This window comes from Hordeum vulgare, chromosome 5H (genome assembly GCF_904849725.1).
Source record: "Hordeum vulgare subsp. vulgare chromosome 5H, MorexV3_pseudomolecules_assembly, whole genome shotgun sequence".
Lineage (NCBI taxonomy): Eukaryota > Viridiplantae > Streptophyta > Magnoliopsida > Poales > Poaceae > Hordeum > Hordeum vulgare.
Window position 1 is genome coordinate 560,880,545 of NC_058522.1, and position 12,856 is coordinate 560,893,400.

At 45.7% G+C, this 12,856-nt stretch overlaps 1 protein-coding gene across 1 annotated transcript; it reads left to right on the plus strand.

Moving 5' to 3' along the window:
* The first annotated feature begins 7,604 nt into the window (after window positions 1-7,604).
* Window positions 7,605-9,531, plus strand: LOC123399185 (indole-2-monooxygenase-like). Its single transcript, XM_045093616.1, has 2 exons — window positions 7,605-8,600; window positions 8,687-9,531. Exons 1-2 carry the CDS (start codon window positions 7,608-7,610, stop codon window positions 9,323-9,325), a joined length of 1,632 nt encoding a protein of 543 aa, XP_044949551.1. The 5' UTR covers window positions 7,605-7,607; the 3' UTR covers window positions 9,326-9,531.
* Window positions 9,532-12,856: the final 3,325 nt, after the last annotated feature.

A 12,856-nucleotide genomic window follows, 5' to 3' on the forward strand; every position in this document is an offset into this window, starting at 1 on the left:
ATGTGAGCAACAACACCGGTATCAAATACCCAGGAGCTAATACAAGCGCTGGTAAGGTACACATCAATAACATGTATATCACATATACCTTTAACGTTGCCGGCCTTCTTGTACGCTAAGTATTTGGGGCAGTTCCGCTTCCAGTGACCTTTTCCCTTGCAATAGAAGCACTCAGTCTCAGGCTTGGGTCCATTCTTTTTCTTCTTCCCGGCATCTGGCTTACCGGGCGCGGCAACAGCTTTGCCGTCTTTCTTGAAGTTCTTCTTACCCTTACCTTTCTTGAAACTAGTGGTCTTGTTGACCATGAACACTTGATGCTCTTTCTTGATTTCTACTTGTGCAGACTTGAGCATCGAGTACAACTCGGGAATGGTCTTCTCCATCCCTTGCATGTTGTAGTTAAGCACAAAGCCTTTGTAGCTTGGTGGGAGAGACTGGAGGATTCTGTCAATTATAGCATCATCCGGAAGTTCGACTCCAAGTGAAGTCAGACGACCGTGTAACCCAGACATTTTGAGTATGTGCTCACTGACAGAACTGTTCTCCTCCATCTTACAGCTAAAGAACTTGTCGGAGACTTCATATCTCTCGACACGGGCATGAGCTTGAAAAACTAGCTTCAGCTCCTGGAACATCTCATATGCCCCGTGTTGCTCAAAACGCCTTTGGAGCCCCGTTTCTAAACTGTATAACATGCCACACCTAACCAGAGAGTAGTCATCACTCCGCGTTTTCCAGACGTTCAGAATGTCCTGGGCTGCTGCGGGAGCGGGAGGGTCACCTAGCAGCGCATCAAGGACATAAGCCTTTTTGGCTGCTTCAAGGATGAGCTTCAAGTTGCGAACCCAGTCCGCATAGTTGCTACCATCATCTTTTAGCTTGTTTTTCTCTAGGAATGCGTTGAAATTGAGGTTGACGTTGGCCATCTACAATATTTATAAAGACAACTTTTAGACTAAGTTCATGACAATTAAGTTCATTTAATCAAATTAAGTATGAACTCCCACTTAAATCGACATCCCTCTAGTCATCTAAGTGATACATGATCCATGTTGACTAATCCGTGTCCGATCATCACGTGAGACGGACTAGTCACCATGGTGAGCAACTTCATGCTGATCGTATTCAACCATACGACTCATGTTCGACCTTTCGGTCTCTTGTATTCAAGGTCATGTCTGTACATGCTAAGCTCGTCGAGTCAACCTAGGTGTTTCGCGTGTGTAAATATGGCTTACACCCGTTGTATGCGAACGTTAGAATCTATCACACCCGATCATCACGTGGTGCTTCGAGACAACGAACCTTCGCAACGGTGCACACTTAGGGGAATACGTTCTCGAAATTTTAAGAGGGATCATCTTATTATGCTACCGTCGTTCTAAGCCATAAGATGTAAAACATGATAAACATCACAATGCAATCATATAGTGACATGATATGGCCATTATCATCTTCGCCCTTTCGATCTCCATCTTCAAGCATCGCATGATCATCATCGTCACCGGCGTGACACCATGATCTCCATCATCATGATCTCCATCATCGTGTATCCGTGAAGTCGTCACGCCAACTACTACTGTCACTACTACTATAGCTAACCGTTAGCAATGAAGTAAAAGTAGTAAGCACATGGCGTTGCATCTCATACAATAAATTTAGACAACTCCTATGGATCCTGCCGGTTGTCATACTCATCGACATGCAAGTCGTGAAACCTATTACAATAACATGATCATCTCATACATCATACATGCAACATCACAACTTTGGCCATATCACATCACATGTCAAACCCTGCAAAAACAAGTTAGACGTCCTCTAATTGTTGTTGCAAGTTTTACGTGGCTGATTTGGGTTTCTTGCAAGAACGTCTTCTTACCTACGTGACAGCCACAACGATGATATGCCAAAGCTATTTACCCTTCATAAGGACCCTTTTCATCAAATCCAATCCGACTAGAGTAGGAGAGACAGACACAAGCTAGCCACCTTTATGCACGGTGTGCATGTCTGTCGGTGGAACCAGTCTCACGTAAGCGTACGTGTAAAGTCGGTCCGGGCCGCTTCATCCCACAATACCCTCGGAAAAGAATAAGACTAGTAGCGGAAAGAAAATTGACAAATCATCGCCCACAACTTTTGTGTTCTACTCGTGCATAGAATCTACGCATAGAAAACCTCGCTCGGATGCCACTGTTGGGTAACGTAGCATAAATTCAAAATTTTCCTACGCATATTCAGATCTTCCTATGGAGAGACCAGCAACGAGAGAGGGGTAAGAGCATCTTCATACCTTTGAAGATCGCTAAGCGGAAGCGTTGCTAGAACGCGGTTGATGGAGTCGTACTCGAAGCGATTCCGATCTAGTGCCGAACTACGGCACCTCCGCGTTCAACACACGTGCAGCCCGGTGACGTCTCCTGCACCTTGATCCAGCAAGGAGGAGGGAGAGGTTGGGGAAGAACTCCAGCAGAACGACGGCGTGGTGTCGATGGAGAGACGAGGTCTCCCGGCAGGGCGTCGCCAAGCACCGGCAGAGAGGAGGAGGAAGAAGGGCAGGGCTGCGCGAGAGAGAGGCAAAAGTGTGATCTCCAATGGCCAAAAGTGCCCACTATATATAGGGGGAGGGAGGGGCTGCGCCCCCTTGAGGGTTTCCCTCTCCTGGGGGGGGGGCAGCCCTAGATGGGGCTGGTGCGGCGGCCAAGGGGGGAGGAGGGGTGTGGCGCACCCCTGGTGGGCCTTAGGCCCACCTAGCTTAGGGTTCCCCCCCCCCCTTTTCTCTCCCCCATGCATTGGGCTGAGTGGGGAGGCACACCAGCCCACCTAGGGGCTGGTTCCCTTCCCCACTTGTCCCACCTTACCTCCCGGGGTCGTTGCCCCCCTTCGGTGGACCCCCGGGGCCACCTCCGGTGGTCCCGGTGGTCCCGATACGTTACCGGTGATGCCCGAAACACTTTTGGTGTCCGAAACCATCCGTCCTATATATCAATCTTTACCTCCGGACCATTCCGGAGCTCCTCGTGACGTCCGGGATATCATCCGGGACTCCGAACAACTTTCGGTAACCTCGTATAACAATTCCCTATAACCCTAGCGTCATCGAACCTTAAGTGTGTAGACCCTACGGGTTCGGGAGATAGGCAGACATGACCGAAACACCTCTCTGGCCAATAACCATCAGCGGGGTCTGGATACCCATTGTGGATCCCACTTGCTCCACGATGATCTCATCGGATGAACCACGCTGTCAAGGATTCAATCAATCCCGTACACGATTCCCTTTGTCTGTCGGTATAGAACTTGCCCGAGATTCGATCGTCGGTATACCTATACCTTGTTCAATCTCGTTACCGGTAAGTCTCTTTACTCGTTCCGTAGCACGTCATCGTGTGACTAACTCCTTAGACACATTGAGCTCATGATGATGTTCTACCGAGTGGGCCCAGAGATACCTCTCCGTCACACGGAGTGAGAAATCCCGATCTCGATTCGTACCAACCCAACAGACACTTTCGGAGGTACCCGTAGTGCACCTTTATAGTCACCCGGTTACGTTGTGACGTTTGATACACCCAAAGCACTCCTACGGTATCTGGGAGTTGCACAATCTCACGGTCGAAGGAAAAGATACTTGACATTAGAAAAGCATTAGCATACGAACAATACGATCTAGTGCTAGGCTTAGGATTGGGTCTTGTCCATCACATCATTCTCCCAATGATGTGATCCCGTTATCAATGACATCTAATGCCCATGATCAGGAAACCATGATCATCTATTGACTAACGAGATAGCCAACTAGAGGCTTGCTAGGGACACATTGTAATCTATTTATTCACATATGTATTACTATTTCCTGTTAATACAATTATAGCATGAACAATAGACGATTATCATGAACAAGGAAATATGATAATAACCATATTATTATTGCCTCTAGGGCATATTTCCAACAGTCTCCCACTTGCAGTAGAGTCAATAATCTAGTTACATTGTGATGTATCGAACACCCATAGCATTATGGTGTTGATCATGTTTTGCTCGTGGAAGAGGTTTAGTCAACGGGTCTGCAATATTCAGATCCGTGTGTACTTTACAAATATCTATCACTCCACTCTGGACATGGTCCTGGATGGAGTTGTAGCAGCGTTTGATGTGCTTCGTCTTCCGGTGAAACCTGGGCTCCTTGGCTATGGCAATGGCTCCAGTGTTATCACACAAGAGTGTCATAGGACCCGACGCACTTGGAACCACTCCAAGGTCGGTGATGAGCCCCTTCATCCAAATTCCTTCATGAGCCGCTTCTGAAGCAGCTATGTACTCCGCTTCACATGTAGATGCTGCCACGACTTCTTGCTATGTACTCCGCTTCACTAGTGCAAAGTCCATGATAGTGGGAATGAGGGAAACGTAAGCCGGTTCCATAGAGTCAACACTAAAATGGTGGCCATATTTACAAAGAGTTATAATGGAACAATAATTTACCCCCTCTCATACGAACATATAACCTCTTTATTGATCTACATCTGGCACTAATAGTCGAGATCACCAGGTGAAAGAAATCCATTCAGTCCACACCTCCCACACAGATTCTGATGAGTTGGGTTGATTTTGAACCAACTACGGTAAGTGGTGCACGTCACTACTATTTTCAGGATAGAGCTGTGACTTTATGAGCTGCCTATGCATCAAGAAAAAAACATAATCGCTTATTTCACTACATATCTATTGTAACAAATACTACTCCCTCTGTTTCTAATTATAAGATGTTTTGATATTGCAATATGGACTACATACCGAATTAAATGAGTGAATGTACACATTAAAACACGTATATATGCATATGAATCTGAGAAAATATAGAAAAGATAAAACATCTTATATTTAGGAACGGAGGGAGTATTTATTTTATGAGGTACAAAGCAAGCATTATTATGCACAGTGTAGATAAAACCAAGAGAAAAGTGGCCATGTTTTAGATGAGTTGAGCTGAACGACTTTTCCAAAGATCCAAGGAAAGGTAAGCACGTGATACCCGTGTACCGCTGAAACTAGCAGCTTGAAAGAATTTTCCGACAGAGGGGAACGTGAAAAGATATATCTATGTGGCTAAGAAAGAACCAATAAATGAGCATTGTCAAAAACACAAGGACAAATCCATCATAGATTTTTTGAATACTCTAGAAATTTTGATTAACTCACTCATATTTTGTATGCTCCATGATATTCATTAATCTTGCACTAGAAAATTTTGATTAGCTTTAGAGTTGTTAGCCATGATATTTGATGACACTATAAAATAGACATGAACATGTACACATATTGCAATGCATCTACATGACATGAATAAACATGTGAAGACTAGCTCTTTTCTTTTTAAAACTATTTAATATAGAATATCTATTTAGAAAAATATATTTTGAGGGTAGTCTCTCGAAATGAAAACATCATACATCATTTTCCTTTGTAATATATCCTCTAAATTTGAAGTTATTGCATTATGCACAATACACATTAAAATTGTGGTTTAGAAATATTGTATATTAATTAAGTGGTTTATTTTGCAAAAAGTAGTAGAAAATATATTGGGTCAGAGTGTAAGTCAAAGAATTAGTCATAATGAAATAAAAAAGTTTAGTACAAATAATTTTACCCATTTATCCTAATTTGTAACCGCGCGATTAATTATTTGTACTAGTATTTCATCGTTATTATGATGAGAAATTAATCAAACGCAATATGATGATAGCCCAAGATAGCTCCAACAAATACGATGGAAGAGTCCAGATAAACATTAGAACCGATGGCTTTTGATAATAAGTATATAACATGAATATTTGATAAAAAAAAAATAAACAAAATAATTTCTGAGTATATTTAAAAAGTAACGCTAAATAAGAAGGTTAACTTAGTTTCACTTCTACATTAGTATATAATGATCTTTATAACTATTGAACGTTTCTCAACTTTTTCAAACATAATTCAACCATGAACTCAAGCCTAAGAAAGCTAAAATACTAATCCGGGATAACCTGAGATCATCTTGAGCTTTGAACTCGATAAGGTGGAGTTCGAGCTTGTTTAAAACTATAACACCAAATCAGTTTTTAATCACTGCCTCGAAACAAGCTCTAATACAAATTTTGACTTACTTGAGGTTCTGTTAAGCTCGATCCTATCAACAAGCTGAAATGTCATTTTTTGGATTGCCAAAGCTTATAGTTGGGTATATTAATTGAATCCCAATCAGTGTCGTTGAAGGTTCTACCAACCTCAGTTAACCTTCTCTTGATTATAACACCAAATTGGAGTGTTAGGTTGGCCTCAATTGATCCAAATTAGTGTGATCCTAAAAAGCTTGAATGCCAAACTCTTATTTCCTCGAAGTCTGCTAATGCTTCTACTAAGCTCACTCCATCAGATCCTCCCTCCAGCTCTGGTATTGATTAAAAAAATTGGAGTAAAAATTTATGGACGTAATAATGCCAATGAAATATGATTTACATGTAAGATGTAAAAAACACACAATGCAATATTGCACTAAAGACTAATACAAATGTTAGGAACAAGTTTCATGGAAAGTTATATAGTTATATTTGCACATATCACATATAGATATTTGTAATTGAATATCTATAGTGATGCCTTCCCACCCAATATTTTTGTAACAAAACCAAAAGACTTAAAATGCAATTTTTTTCCTACCTCTAATAAGAACGCGCCTCATACGGGTCAAAATCACTGTTCTCACCTTTTTTTTGATAACAAATCACTATTCACCTTAAGCCTAAACTATAGCATAAAATGAATTTTGTTTGAAACTATTTCGCAATCTGACCATTTTTGCAACGTCAGAGACCGTGACGTTTCTTCTTCACACGGAAACGTCGAGATAGTTCGCATTGCTGCTTCACATGAAAACGTCGAGATAGCTCACATTACAGCCCGTATGAAAACGCAAGGGTCTTTCGCGTTTTTGCCCCATATATTGAAGTGTTCTGACAATGATTTCATCAATGCTAGGTTGCATGTCTAGATATAAAAAACATGTTTGGGCAGAAACATCATGGCCCTTGGTGTTTCCAACCTGCCACGTCAGCGAGCTTCACGGCCACTTAAATATTTAGAAAAGAAACGCAAAAGCTTTTGGCGTTTCTAGAAAAGCTTTAAATGCCAAATACCTTGACGTTTTTATGTAGCCTGCAACGTGAGCTATCTCGGTGTTTTCATGTGGAACAGCAAAGCGAGATATCTTAGCGTTTTCATGTGACGAAGAAACGCCACGGTCTTCGATGTTGTCAAAAAGGTTAGATTATGAAATAGTTTCAAGCAAAGTTTATTTTGTGTAAAAGTTTTCTGATAAGTTCGTGATTTTGGTCCGTCATACTAGCATAGCTCTACCTAGAACAGAGTTATGTGGACCGAAAGAGATATACGTTGCACTCTTGTTGATGACATGTTTGGTTCGCATGAGCTTCACATCAAAATGTACAGAGAATGGAAGAAACATTTTCAGAAAAAAAAAGGGAAACCCCAGACATGCACCACTGATTATACACCCTCAGCTATAAAAGCGTGCACGCACCTAGCAAGAAAGCACTACCATGGTTTCTGTTCAGAGGATGCCAGGCGATATGGCTCAAGCGCTCATCATCTCCGCTCAAGTTCTGCTCTCACTCTTGCTCTGCTTCTTCGTAGTAGGCCGCTACTACTTGGCAAGGCGATCAGCGAACGATTGCCACGACAATGGCCGCCGTCTCCCACCGTCGCCTCCGAAGCTCCCACTCATAGGCCACCTGCACCTCATCGGCCCCGACCCGCACATCTCCCTCGCCGAGCTCTCCCGGAAGCATGCCGGCAGCGACGGCCTCATGCTGCTCCGCCTCGGCCAGGTGCCCAACCTCGTCGTCTCATCCCCCAGCGCCGCCGAGGCCGTCCTGCGCACGCACGACCACGTCTTCGCCTCCCGCCCGCCGTCCATCGTCGCCGACGTCCTCCTCAGTGGCCCCTCCGACGTCGCCCTCGCTCCCTACGGCGAGTACTGGCGGCAGGCGCGCAAGCTCGTCACCACCCACCTGCTGAGCACCAGGAAGGTGCGCGCGCTCCAGGGCGGCCGCGAGGAGGAGGTGCGCCTCGTGGTCACCAAGCTCCGGGCGGCCGCGGCCGCGCGCTCTGCCGTCGACATGACTGAGCTGCTCGGCGCCTTCACCAACGACGTCGTGTGCCGCGCCGTGTCCGGGAAGTTCTTCAGGGAGGAAGGCAGGAACGAGCTGTTCCGGGAGCTCATCGCCGGGAACGTGGCCGTGATCGGGGGTTTCAATCTAGAGGACTACTTCCCGAGCTTGTCAAAGATCGGTCTTATCCGGCGAGTGGTGCTGGGCAAGACGAACAGGCTGAAGAAGAGGTGGGACGAGTTGCTCGACAAGATCATAGACGACCACACAACGAAATCAACATCGCTAGAAGGTTTACATCATCATCAACACGATGAGCTAGAGCAACACCAACAAGATCAAGACAGAGACTTGGTGGATGTTCTCCTCTCTCTTCAACATGAGTACAATCTCACTAGAGACAACGTCAAGGTCATCTTGCTGGTAATTGGCTTAGCTTCGTGAACGTTTTATTAATTAATTTCGATGATTAATTTTCATTCATATATAATTCTAAATATACAACACAGGACATGTTCTCTGCGGGCACAGACACGTCATCCATCGTCCTGGAGTTCGCCATGGCGGAGCTCATGCGGAAGCCACACCTTATGGCCAAACTCCAGGCCGACGTGAGGAGCAAGACACCCAAGACCCAGCAAGCAGTCAAGGAGGATGATTTGGGCAACATGTCCTACCTCAAGGCCGTGGTAAAGGAGACGCTCCGGCTTCACCCGCCGGCGCCGCTCCTCGTCCCGCACCTATCCATGGCCGAGTGTGATGACGTTAACGGCTACCTAGTCCCAGCCAGGACACGCGCCATCATCAACGCGTGGGCTCTCTGCAGAGACACCGAGTTGTGGGGGGAGAAGGCGGAAGAGTTCCGGCCGGAGAGGTTCATGGATGGGGCAAAAGCGACCGCCGACTTCAAAGGTAGGGATTTTCAGTTCTTACCGTTTGGAGCCGGGCGGAGGATGTGCCCCGGCATGGGCTTCGGGTTGGCCACGGTCGAGGTCATGCTCGCCAACCTTGTCTATTGCTTCGACTGGGAGCTTCCCGACGGGATGAAGGAGGAGGATGTTGACATGGCCGACGTGTTTGGAGTGACGATGCGTCGGAAGGGGAAGCTTGTTCTTGTCCCAAGAATACCGCGAGATGAAAACATATAGTGCATGGGCACCATACTATCAGTTAGTATAGCCGCAATGAAAATTTATACCAACCCAAATATGAACATCACCTAGTTATGCTTCTCTCCTACACGATGTAAAACGCAGGAATAACTGTACTTTTTGCAGGAACTGTTTCTTTTGGAGAGATAATTAAATACACATGTTGCATTGGACTTCTCAAAAGAAGTGAAAACATATAAGGTTTGAGCAAATGTTGAGAATCCTCCAAAACTGGAAGGGAAGGAATATATGAATTTTTAAAGCCAATCCTACAATCCAAAGGGTACATATGGAAGTTTTCCAAAGGGCAGAGGCGGCGACCGCCGCGCTATCGCTGGCGCCAGCGAGGAGGATTTGTTCCGAGCGCCGGCGAAGAAAGGCACGCACGATCCCGGCCATTCGACACGGTTTCCTTTTACACCCTAACCGAAGAGTGGCTCACGAGACGGTAAGTGTATATAACCCCCTAAAGTATTGCGTTTCTGCCATGTCACCCCCTCAACTCTAAGGCTGCGCTTGGTTTGTCGTTTTTCTACCGTTTTAATTTTCCACGTGTAACCTCTTCCACCCGCATTAAACTGGGTTCCTGTAAAATCGGGTGGAAAGAAAACCGAGCACGAGAGGTGTGTATTCTTTCTCCAGGTGTAAGGCAAAGCATAGCCATCTAAACGACCAACCAAGCGGTTGACTGGAAGAGGCGTGTATTAATTTCCCACCTGCATGTTTCACACCTGTAATCGTCCATGAAACGACGATCCAATCGCGCCCTAAAACCGGAATATTAATCCCCTAAACTATCAAATACCACCTATGCTATGTCATGCTTCGATCTAACAAAACATTCTGCGCAGAGTTGAACACACTCCTTGGTAAATTTTGATGGAGCCAGTAGGATAAGCAGAACACTATGCATTGGCTTAGTTGGAGAAGCTTTCACGGTTAAGACAGAGGGTTTAGGGTTTTGAGTGGGTGGTGTATCCACCTCACATCTCCATATATATGGATGATCAGGGTATTACAGTTACATACAAGTCCTTGTATGTATACAAATACATTATAAATACTAGACCCTATTTTACATGCCCCCTCAATCTGAACTACATACAAGATTCAGATTGGTCCTAAATGGGTCTAGCATCTGTCGAGTAGCGGGTTTAGTAAATACATCCGCTAACTGATCATCAGTTGAAATGAACCTGACATCCAATGCACCTGCAGCCACTCGTTCTCTCACAAAATGAAAATCAATCTCAATGTGTTTGGTCCAAGCATGGAATAGTGGATTTGCTGTCAGGTACGTAGCCCCTAAGTTATCACACCACAAAATAGGTGTGCGCTGCCGTGAGACTCCAAGTTCCCTGAGAACTGTGTCTATCCAAATGGCTTCGGCAGCTCCATTGGCCAACGCCTTATAGTGTGCCTCAGTGCTACATCTTGAGACCGTAGGCTGTTTCTTGGAACTCCAAGATATAAGGTTGTGTCCAACAAATATAGCAAAACCACCTGTAGAGCGTCTGTCATCAACACAGCCTGCCCAGTCTGCATCTGTGAATATACTAACTCCAGTAAACTGTGATTTGCGAATTTGAAGCCCTGTGTTTAGTGTCCCTTTCACATACCTCAGAATGCGCTTAACAGCTTCCCAATGGACCTCTTTAGGTTGAGACAGAAACTGGCACACTTTGTTCACAACGAAGGAGATATCGGGACGAGTGAGTGTTAAGTACTGAAGGGCACCAACCACACTCCGATACCTGAAAGAATCACCAGAACCCAGAAGTGCACCAGTATGGCGGGATAGACTCTCGGACGTAGGAAGTGGAGTGGAGGTGGACTTGCAGTTCTCCATGTTGACACGGTGAAGAAGATCCAATGCATACTTTCGTTGTGTCAACATCATGCCCCCGGAATGAAAGGACGCTTCCAATCCAAGAAAGTACTCAAGCTTGCCCATATCCTTGATGGGAAATGTAGCGGATAGGGCCTGCACCAGACAGTCAACCACAACAGGTGTAGAGCCAGCAATCACAATATCATCAACATAAACCAACATGAATATTTGAGTGACGCCATCAGAGAAGATGAACAGCGATGTGTCTGCTTTAGATGTGACAAAACCAAGCTGGGAAAGACGATAACTGAGACGAGCATACCAGGCATGAGGGGACTGTTTGAGGCCATAGATGGATCTCTGAAGCTTGCAAACATGAGATGGATACCTAGCATCCTCGAAACTAGGCGGCTGTTGCATGTAAACGTCTTCTGCCAGAAAACCGTGGAGGAAAGCATTGCTCACATCAATCTGCCGGAGGCTCCAGCCGCGAGAGACTGCGATGGAGAGCACAATTCGAACCGTAGCAGGTTTGACCACGGGGCTGAAGGTGTCACCATAGTCAATGTCGTGTTGTTGAGTGAAACCACAAGCAACAAGGCGAGCCTTGTGCTTGTCAACAGAACCATCTGGCCGGTGTTTTGTCTTGAAGATCCATTTGCAGCCTACGATGTTAACGCCGGGTGGTCGAGGCACCAACACCCAGGTATTGGTATGTCGTAGGGCGGCAAACTCTTCAGACATGGCAGCACGCCATGCGGGAGCACGAAGAGCTTGATGATGAGAGACAGGCACGACGAATAACGCACGACGGCCGGTATCATACCGAACGGTGCCATCGGTATAAGTCTTCGGCCTGCGCGTGTGATCGCGTTGCCGAGTGACCATGGCATGACCCTGCACAGCCGCGGCAGGAGGGGTAGACAGCGCATCAGATGTCCCTGCCGAAGGTGTCAAGGCTGAGGACGACTCAACAGAGGGTGACACGGGCGGGAACAAGGCAGTGGCCGAGGCTGGCTACCAGGTTAAATCAGAGGGTTTAGGGTTTTGCGTGGGTGGTGTATCCACCTCACGTCTCCATATATATAGATGATCAGGGTATTACAATTACATACAAGTCCATGTATGTATACAAATACATTATGAATACTAGACCCTATTTTACATTCACAACCCAAGACCATGGGTGGAATCGGTTTTCAGGATATGCACACGTTCAACCTAGTCATGTTGTCCAGACAAGGATGGAGGATTGTGCATAATCCTCTAAGCCTGTGTGCAAGGGTTTTAAAGGCCCGCTATTTTCCTTACTGTTCGGCTTTGGAGGTTGTGGCACACAATGGTATTTCATATTCTTGGCATAGTATTCTTCGAGGGCTGGATGTTGTGAAACAAGGTTGCATCTGGAGGGGCGGAGATGGCGCACGCATCAATATATGGCTGGACCTTCGCTTCCTAGACCCTGGTCGAGGCAAGCGATCACACCAAAAGGAGCTAGCCTGCTGAATTAAGTGCATGAATTAATTTGCCCGATCACAGGTGGATGGCATGAACGCCCAATTAAGGACACTTTCTGTGCAGAGGATGTCCGCTATATTCTCCAGGTCCCGTTGCGAGAGGGGGTTGAGGACTTCATTGCTTGGCACTTTGATTCTAAGGGTGCTCATTCAGTTAAGAGTGCCTACAAGCTGCTAGTG

Excerpts from the sequence above, each read along its gene's own strand:
- LOC123399185 (XM_045093616.1), top strand. The coding sequence starts at position 7,608 with ATGGTTTCTGTTCAGAGGATGCCAGGCGATATGGCTCAAGCGCTCATC. Across the intron at positions 8,601-8,686 it reads ACGTCAAGGTCATCTTGCTG|GACATGTTCTCTGCGGGCAC; the intron begins GTAATTGGCTTA and ends TATACAACACAG.